This window comes from Haliotis cracherodii, unplaced genomic scaffold (assembly GCF_022045235.1).
Source record: "Haliotis cracherodii isolate W230 unplaced genomic scaffold, xgHalCrac1.p SCAF_17, whole genome shotgun sequence".
Lineage (NCBI taxonomy): Eukaryota > Metazoa > Mollusca > Gastropoda > Lepetellida > Haliotidae > Haliotis > Haliotis cracherodii.
In genome coordinates, this window is record NW_027266272.1 from 9,250,998 (window position 1) to 9,263,929 (window position 12,932).

Below are 12,932 nucleotides of genomic sequence, written 5' to 3' on the forward strand. Positions count from 1 at the left end.
ATGGCGAAAGTGGTAGTCCACAAGGAAATGTCAGTAGTCCTGCTACAGAGTGGCCATCTACCTGATGGTGAAAGTGGTAGTCCACAAGGAAATGTCAGTAGTCCTGCTACAGAGTGGCCATCTACCTAATGGTGAAAGTGGTAGTCCACAGGGAAATGTCACTACTCCTGCTACAGAGTTGCCATCTATCTGATGGTGAAAGTGGTAGTCCACAAGGAAATGTCAGTAGTCCTGCTACAGAGTTGCCATCTACCTGATGGTGAAGTGGTAGTCCACAAGGAAATGTCACTAGTCCTGCTACAGAGTCGCCATCTACCTGATGGTGAAAGTGGTAGTCCACAAGGAAATGTCGCTAGTCCTGCTACAGAGTGTCCATCTATCTGATGGTGAAAGTGGTAGTCCACAAGGAAATGTTACTTCTCCTGCTACAGAGTTGCCATCTATCTGATGACGAAAGTGGTAGTCCACAAGGAAATGTTACTACTCCTGCTACAGAGTTGCCATCTATCTGATGGCGAAAGTGGTAGTCCACAAGGATATGTCACCCGTCCTTCCATAATTTTGACCGCCTCCGTGGTCTAGTGCATAGGGCATTTGCCTGGCGAGAGAGAGGGCAGTTGTTCGAACCTCAGTCTTGACATACCAAAAGATGTTAAAAGATGGTGCTTGTTGTTAACCTCCCCCTACCTTGGTGTTAAGTGATAAAACAAGCATTGGTCAGCCTGAAGTCAGTATAATGTGTCTGACAGCTGGTGTCTGAGTGGAGTATTTGTGCTAAGCTGCTGTATGCTATCTCAGTAGGGTATAAAACCATCTGTAGTCCAGACTAGTACAAGCACATGCCACGCCACGCCACGCCACGCCACGCCACGCCACGCCACGCCACGCCACACAACACCACGCCACACCACACCATCGCTGACTGACTGCAGGGTAAGATGACTTCACTAACTCCCTCTCTCTATCCCACAGTTGCCACAGATCTTGGTCAAGATGCAGCTGCAGTCATCAGGCCGAGATTTCTCTGCGGAACTGGAGCAAGGTTTTGAGATGATCCTCAACTACATCCATCTCCTTGACCTCACAGATATCAAGCAGAAGTAAGTGTAACCTTCACCTTCAATGTCAATAAAATCAGTTCTTGCTACCGCTTAACAAAGATCTTAGGACATCCCATTGCGGGTCATGTCAGAACGACCTTTCATCTGACCAATCAGGGTGTTGCTTATCAGATCATGAAAGTGACAGTTGGAATGTGATTTCCAATCATGCAACCTCCAAAAACACACACCAGGTAATCCGAACAACAGTTATGGGCTAATGACTATATTCATACAATCTAGACTATCTATTAGCCATTCCAGAATTTTTTAATCAAGTTTGTCAGAATATGTTTTGAAGCGTAGTTGCCAGTTTGAATCTTGTACTGTAAAGCTCGATTGGCTTATGTTGACTTCTTGTCATTCTTTCCATTGGTCGGTCAAAGGTTCGGGAAAGGTTGTTTTGATGTGACCCGTAATGGGATGTCCTCAGATCTTTGTTTAGGGGTAGCGAGAACTAAGATCTGATTTTAATTAGATTGACTTCACCTACATCTGGCACTGTGTTTGGTTGAAGATTAATGTTGCACTCCGCAATATTCCAGCTGTGTGACATCTGCCTGTAAAATAATAGAGTTTGGACCAGACATTTCAGTGATTGATATTATGAGCAACAACCCTCCCTCAGTGTTGAGGTATGATGATATATCTAATCAACCATGTCACTGGATCTGACCACCCGATCCATTACGTACCCATGCACGATCAGTGTGGGTTGCTGGGAGTCTGTTCTAACACGGATTCCCAATGGTCTGTCACTTTGTACTGCAGCGAGGCTAAGGTTGCACTGTGGTGAGACCTTGACGTCATCTTGCATCTTGGTTAGGCCAGACATTTTTATGACGGCCATATTGAAACACCTATTTTTAATCATTACTCGCCTATTTTTATTTCATACGTAATGACATTTTTGTATAAGCATAGATAGAAGTGGGACTCGACATATATGTTCTGTTTGTTGCAGTATTATAAATTTTTACCTTGATTTGACTGTTGTATTTTGAGCATGCTCTTAAATTCTCTCATCATGTGTATTAGTCTCTTTAAACTTCCATGAACTGTTTTGTGTGATGATATCAGATTTTGTAAAAATGAGTAGGATTTCAGTGGTTATATTTAATCCGTGGTATTTATGTGGAACATATTTGAATGTTAATACTGACAGCGAGGCGGTCGGGTAGCCCAGTGGTTAAAGCGTTCGCTTGTCACGCCGAAGACCGGGGTTCTCTTCCCGACATGGGTACAATGCGTGAAGCCCATTTCTGGTGTCCCCCGCCGTGATGTTGCTGGAATATTGCTAAAAGTGGCGTAAAACCATGCTCACTCACTCACTAATACAGACAGCAACTTTCGTTACCTGGCTGTCTTTGTTGACAATTTAAGCTGTTGACTACCTATTCAGCAGGTGAGCTGCAGTGGTCTGTGTCTGGTGTCTGAGTTATGTTGTTGCTGCTGTCTGCTGCAGGTACGAGTGTCTGGGGCAGCTGCTGCACGAGTGTAACAGGTTTAGTCTGCTGTCCGACAACCAGAGGCAGCGTCTGCTAAATAGACGGTGAGCCCTTGTAGCACAATCACCTCTTAGTCTCACCAGATACAAGAATTTCGTTGTTCTTAAAACTAGTCCAGAGTGTAAACCTAAAGACACTAGTCCTTGGGGTTTGTGGCTAATCCTACTTGGATAAACAAATATGTTTACTATGTTTACATTTTCTGTCAGTTTTATTCAGTTACAATTTGTAGCAAAACTCAAGCATTGAGAACTGGTTCAGAATTATAGCCCTCAAATATTACAAATCAATGAGGACTACCATCATTGGATTCTTGCTTGTTCCCAGCACAATTTAGTAGTCTCAGGATAGCAGACTAGCAATAATTTCAACCCTTCATAAGTACACCTATGTGACCTTTAACAGCTGGTATCCCCTGACCCCTATGTACACCTATGTGACCTATAAAAGCTGTTATCCACTGACCCCTATGTACACCAATGTGACCTATAAAAGCTGTTATCCCCTGACCCCTATGTACACCTATGTGACCTTTAAAAGCTGTTATCCCCTGACCCCTATGTACACCTATGTGACCTATAAAAGCTGTTATCCCCTGACCCCTATGTACACCTATGTGACCTATAAAAGCTGTTATCCCCTGACCCCTATGTACACCTATGTGACCTATAAAAGCTGTTATCCTCTAACCCCTACATACACCTATATGACCTGTAACAGCTGTTATCCTCTAACCCCTACATACACCTGTATGACCTATAAAAGCTGTTTTCCTCTAACCCCTACATACACCTATATGACACATAAAAGCTGTTATCCTCTAACCCCTACATACACCTATATGACCTATAAAAGCTGTTATCCTTTACCCCTACAAACACCTATATGACCTATAAAAGCTGTTATCCTCTAACCCCTACATACACCTATATTACCTATAAAAGCTGTTATCCTCTAACCCCTACATACACCTATATGACCTGTAAAAGCTTTTATCCTCTAACCCCTACATATACCTATATGACCTGTAAAAGCTGTTATCCTCTAACCCCTCTAACCTCTGCTATTGTTCCTCTTTTTCAGCAACAGTGAGCGTGAGCACCGCATACCCGAGCAGTGTAGTTCGGGTAGCGGCACGGTGAGCTTAATAATGCGCGCCGAGATGACTGTGACGAGTATTCTGAAGGTAGAGGTAGTTCTTCCACTGTCGGACACACAGTGCTTTCTGGCTTCTTTACGTTTGCCTAGTCTCGTCTTCCTGTCGTTATTGTCGACATTTTTGTTGCCTCCACTATCATTTGGCTTCAAGCAATAACGTGAGGCTATGTGTAAGTACGGTAGAAAGTGCCCATGTCTGCTTCTCGCCGGGGTCAGCTCCGGGGTGCCCCACTACAGACCATCAGCTGGAGATCAGTTCCAAGTTTAGCATGAAAGTCAAGGGGTCCTTACACTTCAAAATTAAAGAGCCCTAGATTCAACTATAGAATCAAACTTCAAAGACCAGACCACCTGTTCTAAACCAACTTGATTAGGTACCTGCTAGTACTGAATAGATCTGTTCTACACCAACATTAGATATTTGCTAGTACTGAATAGATCTGTTCTACACTAACATTAGATATTTGCTAGTACTGAATAGATCTATTCTACACCAACATTAGGTACTTGCTAGTACTGAATAGATCTGTTCTAAACCAACATTAGGTACTTGCTAGTACTGAATAGATCTGTTCTACACCAACTTGATTAGGTACTTGCTAGTACTGAATGGATCTATTCTACACCAACTTAATTAGGTACTTGCTAGTTCTAGGTACTTGCTAGTTCTCAATAGATCTATTCTACACCAACATGATTTGTAATTTTATAATTAAACAATGTTTGGTTCTCTTTATGAATATACACATAGATTTTGTGTATGTATACTACCTAAAAGAAGTTAAGGGCCACTTGATTCTTTCATATTAGAGTTAATCTGTCATGGTGGTCCTTAACTTCTTTTGGGTAGTATATATGTTAACCATGTGTTTTGAGAAATACTGTTATTTGGGTTTGTTCATCAGGATTTGGGTTTATTTGATATTGTGTTTTTATTTTTATTTAAATGGTTAACACCTGCTTATGACAGCTTGTTTTTAATGATTATTAACTGTTAGGTACATGAAAAATCACCGGTCTACGAAATGTTTTGAAATGAAGTGTTAGGTGTCAGATCTGCTTTGAAACATCACATACTTGTATCAGATCGCATTCAGGCCTTCAAAAGAAAAAAAGTAACATGTCATCAAGAATAGTAATGTGTATGTTATTTGAATATCAACTAGCAGGAATATGAGTAGATTTTGCACACTAGAACTATTCACTAGGCGGAGTGAGTGAGTTAGGTTTAACGCCGCTTTTAACAGTATTCCAGTTATATCACGGCGTCTCAGCTTAATGTGGGAGGAAAGCCCGACGTAATGCAGGTCTCAGACCTTCACCACTTCGGTGAAACCCACGAGCCCGGGTATGGTGCTGACAAACCTAGAAACCTAATCGGGGCGAACCGGGATTCTAACCCACAATCATAGGTTTCTGGCGTGCCCAAGAGACGCAACTCTGCACAGCGAATTTATTCAGGAAAAAAAGTGTTGCTTTCTGGATCAATGTCGACTCATACTCAATCCAGTGAATTGTTTAGTGTGCAAAATAGATAACATTCACATTTGTATGGTTTTCGAACACACGTTACTTATTTTCTTTGGGAAGTCAGATTTTGTGCAAGGCAGCTATTCTTGCTCTATACTGTTCTACAAAATAGGATCTTGCGTGTAATTCAACTTTCACTGCTTACAAAGACCTGATCACAGCTGACACCCGTGGGCACCCTTTACAAGAGCATACACGACATATTTGGGTCATCTATAGCAGACCTGGGCACTTGCACTTTTGTCATGTATCATCATGGCGCTGTGACATTGTCAGTGAACAGCTTGTGTGTCAGCTGATTGTCATGGGGGACTAGCGTCATGACATGCTCCCCGCATCTGGCACGTCTACTTCAACACCATCCTGGCAGAAGTAGTTCAAGAATTTTTTTTGCAATCGGGGATGGAAAGAATTACCTTTGAGTTTTAGGGGTATTTTTGCCTTCATCCTAATTTTTTTACTCAACCTTGGTGGTGATTGCTGACTTAATGTAACTTATATCAGCTTGTCATCTTATTAATACTTGGTAACAGTTATGTGTTCCATGTAGTTTAAGAGTAGATGTTGAAAATTAAGGATTTCTGAACTGAGTATATGGAAATATAGCAAGTATATCTCTGAAATTGAAAATAATTACAATCCTTAAATAACCTCTTTTTTAAAAAAAAGAAGAAAAAAGATTAAAAATGTTCGATTCTGAGAAAAACATGAATTGTATCGTGAAATATTTTCTGAGATTTTGAAAATAAGTGTTTGTTTTTAATATTTAATTTAAAAGGTAGTTTATGTTTGTTTGTGCTACTAATGCTGTTCGTTAGATATTTTTTGACAATAACAGGACATAAAAACCCCATAAGTTATTAAGCTTAATGTTTAGCTACATCTTAGAATCTGTGAAATTTAACTTAATTGTGTGAAAAGCAATAATGTGATTGTAACCACTTTGTTTTGACCTTTCACATTTCAAACTACAATAATAAATTGAAATTGAATAGTACATGTAAGGTCCGAGTAAGAATTGGTCTTCCGCAACCCATGCTTGTTGTAAGAGGCGATTAACTGGATCGGTTGGTCAGGTTCGCTAACTTTGTTAATGCATGTCATCGTATCCAAATTTCATAGATCAATACTCATCATGTCTGTCACTGGATTGTCTGATCCAGGCTTGATTGTCATCGTATCCAAATTTCATAGATCAATACTCATCATGTCTGTCACTGGATTGTCTGATCCAGGCTTGATTGTTCACAGACCACCGTCATATAGCTGGAATATTGCTGAGAGCGGCCTTAAACAACAAATAAACAAAAAACAACAACCTCAAAACAACCCCAAAATTTGAAAAGAACATGCAAAATAAAACCTCAAATTACGAACTTGAAGGAAGTTCGCACTAAATTTATCCTGGGATTTAGATGCATTATGTCACAGAAAGAGATTTTAAGAGTGACAATTGAGAAAATGGACAATAGAGAAAAGTTGAAAAAATGATTGATAGTTTATGTCATTGCTCAGGCCCTCTTCAGTTTGTGTCTAGGTCGTCAAGCGCCTGTCGGAATCTGGCCATGAAAGATGAAAAGTTTCTAAAACTTGTAAAAAGTTGACTCAAATGGGGATCTAATGGACAAAATGACTGGTACCTTCATGGATAAAGCTTTCACTTGTTACCTGAAGATCCTAGTTTGATTTGCCATATGGGTACAATGTTTGAGCCCAACTCGGGTGTCCCCTGTCATGATACATCTAGTTCATTAGGCGATTTTGATTTGACTATGCATGGACTTGTTAGTCCAGCCAAAATGTAACTCAAGAATTCCAGCCTAGTTCAACAAGGGTGGAAACTGGACTTTTATAGTGGTGGAAACTGGACTTTTATAGTGGTGGAAACTGGACTTTTATAGTGGTGGAAACTGGACTTTCATAGTGATGAAACTGGACTTTTATAGTCAGTCAATGTCCTAACTCGGGAAGATCATCATGATATTGCCAAAATAAATTTAAAAGCTGTTGACCACCGCGTTGTCTGGCCCAGACTAAGTTCCAACCCTGATGTTCATGCATTAGGGTACTCAAAACCACACTCATTCTCTTCCTGGAGAGATTTTTAGCTGAGTATTTTTGCTTCATAAAAATATATAAGGAATAAAATTGTATCATGCGAGCTATTATCTGTTTACCATAACTTGTCATTCTTGAAATAACCCATGTATAATATTTCATTTTACTTGCTGAAGAAACATTAGAAACCGACTGGTTTTCCCCAGTTTTGATTTTTTTTTCCAAATAATGTTGCAGCCATGTCTGATCATGTATGTTGATCGATACAAACACACACATGATCAAGCCCCTATCTGAACTTATTGAACGTGAGGCAATAGCTGACTGAGCAAGTAGGAATCTCAGGTTGTGTAGAGCTTATTAATAATAATCCCTGCTAGATGACCTCGGGAATGTACCTGATTAAACGCAGTTTTGGCTTTATTTTTGTGGTAAGGGAGTCGGTTTGAGACCTTTCCGTTCCTACCTGGCAGTGTGTGTCTGAAATGTGATGTACAACTTGCAGTCATTGATTCTCACAGCCTGTTGCATGGTATGTTGCATGACATTATGCTCCAGTCCACGAAATCGCAAATCACTCGTTTTTTATGTCATTTTCAACACAGTCCCACTAAACAACTCGTGTCCTGAAATTGCAAATCACTTATTTGTCATATTCAACTCATGCTGATTTCGACAACTGATTTTTGTTAAATGTATGTGAAGGTCTGATAACGATCTGTGCCTGAATATGTAGATTTATTGAGATGTTGTGGAAGGACCTTGACCTTTAGGTGTACAGACGTAGATTAATGTCGGACAAGTGGAATATGTGGGAGAAAATAATGGGTAAAAAATATCTATGATGATTTACTAAGAATGAATTGTAGTTGAGATTTATGATATTTTGTATGAAATCCGTAATTAAGATGAATAATCTCATCAAAATCAGATCGTTTTACTCTGATGCAATATATCTCTCTGTGATATATCTGACGACACCTTCATTGAATGTCATGTCATGACATGTGAACCCGGACAAATTTTGACTGCCCAGTCTAAAAGAAGGTTGCAAGAGTTCTTGAGCCAATCGGCTGTCAGCTTTCTAAAGTGATACTTTTAGAACTTGTCATGTTAGATCATTTTTATAGATACAGAAATCAGATACGTTGTATGAATGCTTTGCTAACCTGATTCATGAATTTGGAATCCTCAACGCTGATTGGCTGATTCAAAATTTCACCTTGACCTATGTAGGTGTCCTCACATCCTCATACAGAGAGGTATCGCTTTGGCCTAAAGGATCTGCTAAAATGATATAAGCTCTGGCTGTCAGCCAGGATCTTGATCGAGTCTCACCATCCCTCAGTCAGCTTGTGTTATCGGTTCTATAATTCCAACCAGGATGCATTGGCTTTATTATTAGGGCCGCGATATAACTGGAATAGTGTTAAAAGCGGTGTTAAACCAAACTCACTCACTCACTATATTATTAGAGTTTAACTTATACTTCAAAGATAAACAAATTTTTATTTTTATTTTATTTTATTTATTTTTTTATTTATTTATTTATTTTTTCTCTAAATGTAGGAAATTATCATTTTGATTAATAAATTTAAGGATAACTTCTGGGCAGTCCCAAGGATGTGGGGGGCGGTCGGGTAGCCTAGTGGTTGAAGCGTTCGCTCGTCACGCCGAAGACCTGTATTCGATTCCCGACATGGGTACAATGTGTGAAGCCCATTTCTGGTGTCCCCCGCCGTGATATTGCTGGAATATTGCTAAAAGCGGTGTAAAACCATACTCACTCACCCAAGGACGTGGATTGCTGCTAATCACTGGTTTGCTTTGTCCTGAATTGATTATTTTTATTATAATTCATAATTATGTAGATAATTATTTGAAATATAGCTGACTGCAGCTTTAAAGGACATTCTCTTACTTACGCGGTTCTCCCGTAGGGATTTCAGGTTAGAATTGATCCCCACGAGCCTGTGCTGGTTTTAAGAGGCGGCTTATGTATTAGATGGTCAGGCTCATTGACTTGGTTGATTGCATGTCATCGTACCCCAATGGTGTGGATCGTTGCTGACAATATCAATCGCTGGATTGTCTCTCCCAGAAACAATTAATCAGATGCAGATTTCATTAAGCTGAAAAATTGCTGAGTGCGGCATTATAAAACATTCACTCACTCGGTTGAAAGGGTTGGAGAATTACAGCTAATTACAACTATTAAGCTGAAATGAAGAAAACATGTCAAGAATGATTTGGCTAATATTGGCTTCTTGTTGACATGTCTGTAAATTTTTCTGGTTTTGTCAGATTTTATGAAGTCATAGATTAAAACAATACAGGACAATGTTGAGATTCAAGCCTGCAGATATATTTAACTGTGACATGCAGCTCTCTGTATATAGCTACTTATTGGTCGTACCATGAAGTCAAAGTTGACTCAAGACTTGTGAACAATAACCCTTGAATGGATTCTTCCAATTTTGTAAAGATCTTGACAACGTTCAACATGAAAAATATTTTCCATTCGCTGGACTATTTGATTTGCTTAATTAGCTAACAAAGCCATGCTTGATTATTAATCTGTTACCATAGTGATGCCTTGCCTTAACATTCAATGCAAAAACAATAGTTTTATCACATTAACTTCCTGCTTTTCATCACTGATGCTAAGTAGCTTCATCCTTGAACATGCTAGAACACCATGTGTAGTTAAGAAAGGGCATTTGTATTTTGCGTCAAGATTACCGATTTTTTTATTTTATTTTTTTTACAATTTTGTAGAATATATTTAGAATATTAAGATAGATAATCTCTTTAAAGAATCTCTTCAAACTCGGGTTGTGTGAATATTGTGACATTTGAAGTAGGTGGGATGTTTTCTATATTCCTGTAGTACAAGCTATATCCCAGCTAACTACTTAACATCATTGATCAGTAGGGTATGTAGGACGACGAGCCAGCAGGGGCACTGACCACAGGAACTCGATGATAGCGTGTATAACCTAATATAATCGTATAGAGAAAACAATCACACCCCCAGTTTATACATATAGACAAGGAGTGACACCCGCCATTTTGATTCTTATTCAAGATTTCGCACTCGGTTTGCGTTTGCCGTGTTCAAGCCCCTTGTAACGCCGTAACTTCCGTCCACCTTTTTCTTGTTTACCTCAGTGGCGCAGCATTGAGCTGGTATTTGATGGTTGTTTTAAAATAAATACGAGGTAAGGTGACCACAGATGAACACGATTGTGTAGCCTATGGTTTGTTTAGCAAGTTCCAATAGGTTGAAATAAGTGACAGTCAAATTTCATGCGATATCAAGCTGTGATTCGAACCGAGTGCGAAATCTTGAATAAGAATCATAATGGGGGGTGTCACTCCTTGTCTCTATGTATATAGAGGGGGTGTGATTGTTTTCTCTATACGATTATATTATGTTATACACGCTATCATCGAGTTCTTGTGGCACTGACTGGATGCTGAAACTATTAGTAAACATCAATATGATTGGCTGAAAATGTAAGAGAACATTTCAAGGAGAATTAAAAGTAAATTGTCTTAAATGGATAATTGATTAATGAATTGGGGTATATTGACAACAAATTTGGGAGAACTTAATTGTTGATATTTTATCTTGTGGCTCTAATATCTGGTCAAACCAAATGCTGGCCTAATATATAGTTTAAGGAATTATGAATGCTAATGAACAATATGACTACTTTTGCTTTTAACAAGTGTGGTGAAGTATGAATGGAAGTAAAACATGGGCAGTCATGTGTCCGCTAATCGTTAACATGGAGCTTGTTCCCATATGGTGACCCCAGCCTGGTTCTGGGCGTGTGTATTACTGTGTGAGTGTTGCCCTGTCTGTACAGACGCTTGACGCGGACTACCAGAAGAATCAAGACCCTCTGGTTGGGATCCTCAATCACATGTTGTCAGGGCGGAGCTTCGAGATTATTCTAGCGGCAGGTGCAGCGATGGGAGAACTCCAGAACTTTGCTGTTAAGTTGATCAAGTGAGTATGGAGCTGTAGAAGCTGTAGAAGCTGCTTTCAGACTTGAGCCCTACTTTTCCTCAAGTGCTGAAATAGATGTGGGAGTGTGTATGGTGACAATATTAGGGCTGGTACGATATATCAATTGTGCGATCCTATATGTATCATGATACCTTGCTCGCGATACGATACGATACGATACGATACGATACGATACTTGTATTTGCTCTTACCTGTGGTGCATTAGTCATCTGTTTCACAGACAGGATAGTCAAATACCTGGCACACTGACGATTTACAGCTGGCAGTATCAACCATGGCTCAATGGATGAAAATATTTACTTTTTTACTGCTTATTTTCACTACTAATATGTGTTTGGTGTAACAACCATTATAGTAAACATTTAAGGTATGAATCTATATTTTTTACTTAGTGTGCAACTGTGATCAATATTTGTACCGGGAAGTTAAATATTGTGATCCACCGATGCATTGGTGTATCGTCCCACCGCTAGTCAACATTCACTGGCCCTGTGTGGATTCCGGGTTATTATAGGTCCCAAGAGGGGACTTCAGAGATCGGGTGGTCAGGCTCGGTGACTTGGTTGTAAGAGGGGACTTAATAGATCAGGTGGTCAGGCTTGGTGACTTGGTTGTAAGAGGGGACTTAATTGATCGGGTGGTCAGGCTCGGTTACTTGGTTGTAAGAGGGGACTTAATGGATCGGGTGGTCAGGCTCGGTGACTTGGTTGTAAGAGGGGACTAATAGATCGGGTGGTCAGGCTCGGTGACTTGGTTGTAAGAGGGACTTAATGGATCGGGTGGTCAGGCTCGGTGACTTGGTTGTAAGACGGGACTTAATAGATCGGGTGGTCAGGCTCGGTGACTTGGTTGTAAGAGGGGACTTAATAGATCGGGTGGTCAGGCCCGGTGACTTGGTTGTAAGAGGGGACTTAAGGGATTGGGTGGTCAAGCTCGGTGACTTGGTTGTAAGAGGCGACTAATAGATCGGGTGGTCAGGCTCGGTGACTTGGTTGTGAGAGGGGACTTAAGGGATCGGGTGGTCAGACTTGGTTGTAAGAGGCGACTGAATAGATTGGGTGGTCAGGCTCGGTGACATGGTTGTGAGAGGCAACTTAATGGGTTGTGTAGTCTGGCTCGGTGACTGGGTTGTTATAGGCAACTTAATGGATTGGGTGGTCAGGCTCGGTGACTTGGTTGTAAGAGGGGACTTAATAGATCGGGTGGTCAGGCTCGGTGACTTGGTTGTAAGAGGGGACTTAATAGATCGGGTGGTCAGGCTCGGTGACTTGGTTGTAAGAGGGGACTTAAGGGATTGGGTGGTCAAGCTCGGTGACTTGGTTGTAAGAGGCGACTAATAGATCGGGTGGTCAGGCTCGGTGACTTGGTTGTGAGAGGGGACTTAAGGGATCGGGTGGTCAGACTTGGTTGTAAGAGGCGACTGAATAGATTGGGTGGTCAGGCTCGGTGACATGGTTGTGAGAGGCAACTTAATGGGTTGTGTAGTCTGGCTCGGTGACTGGGTTGTTATAGGCAACTTAATGGATTGGGTGGTCAGGC

General features: G+C 40.6%; 1 protein-coding gene across 3 annotated transcripts in view; it reads left to right on the plus strand.

Annotated features, from left to right (window-relative positions):
• The window catches only part of LOC139464883 (mediator of RNA polymerase II transcription subunit 24-like), a 30,400-nt gene that overhangs the window by 5,056 nt on the left and 12,412 nt on the right, over positions 1 to 12,932 (plus strand). The window contains exons 8-11 of one of the 3 annotated variants that reach the window (XM_071246451.1): positions 973 to 1,100; positions 2,566 to 2,652; positions 3,692 to 3,800; positions 11,230 to 11,372. In XM_071246451.1, coding sequence (XP_071102552.1) covers positions 973 to 1,100; positions 2,566 to 2,652; positions 3,692 to 3,800; positions 11,230 to 11,372 — 467 coding nt within the window. The remainder of the gene's footprint in view (positions 1 to 972; positions 1,101 to 2,565; positions 2,653 to 3,691; positions 3,801 to 11,229; positions 11,373 to 12,932) is intronic. The other 2 variants (XM_071246452.1, XM_071246454.1) reach the window with 2 other exon arrangements.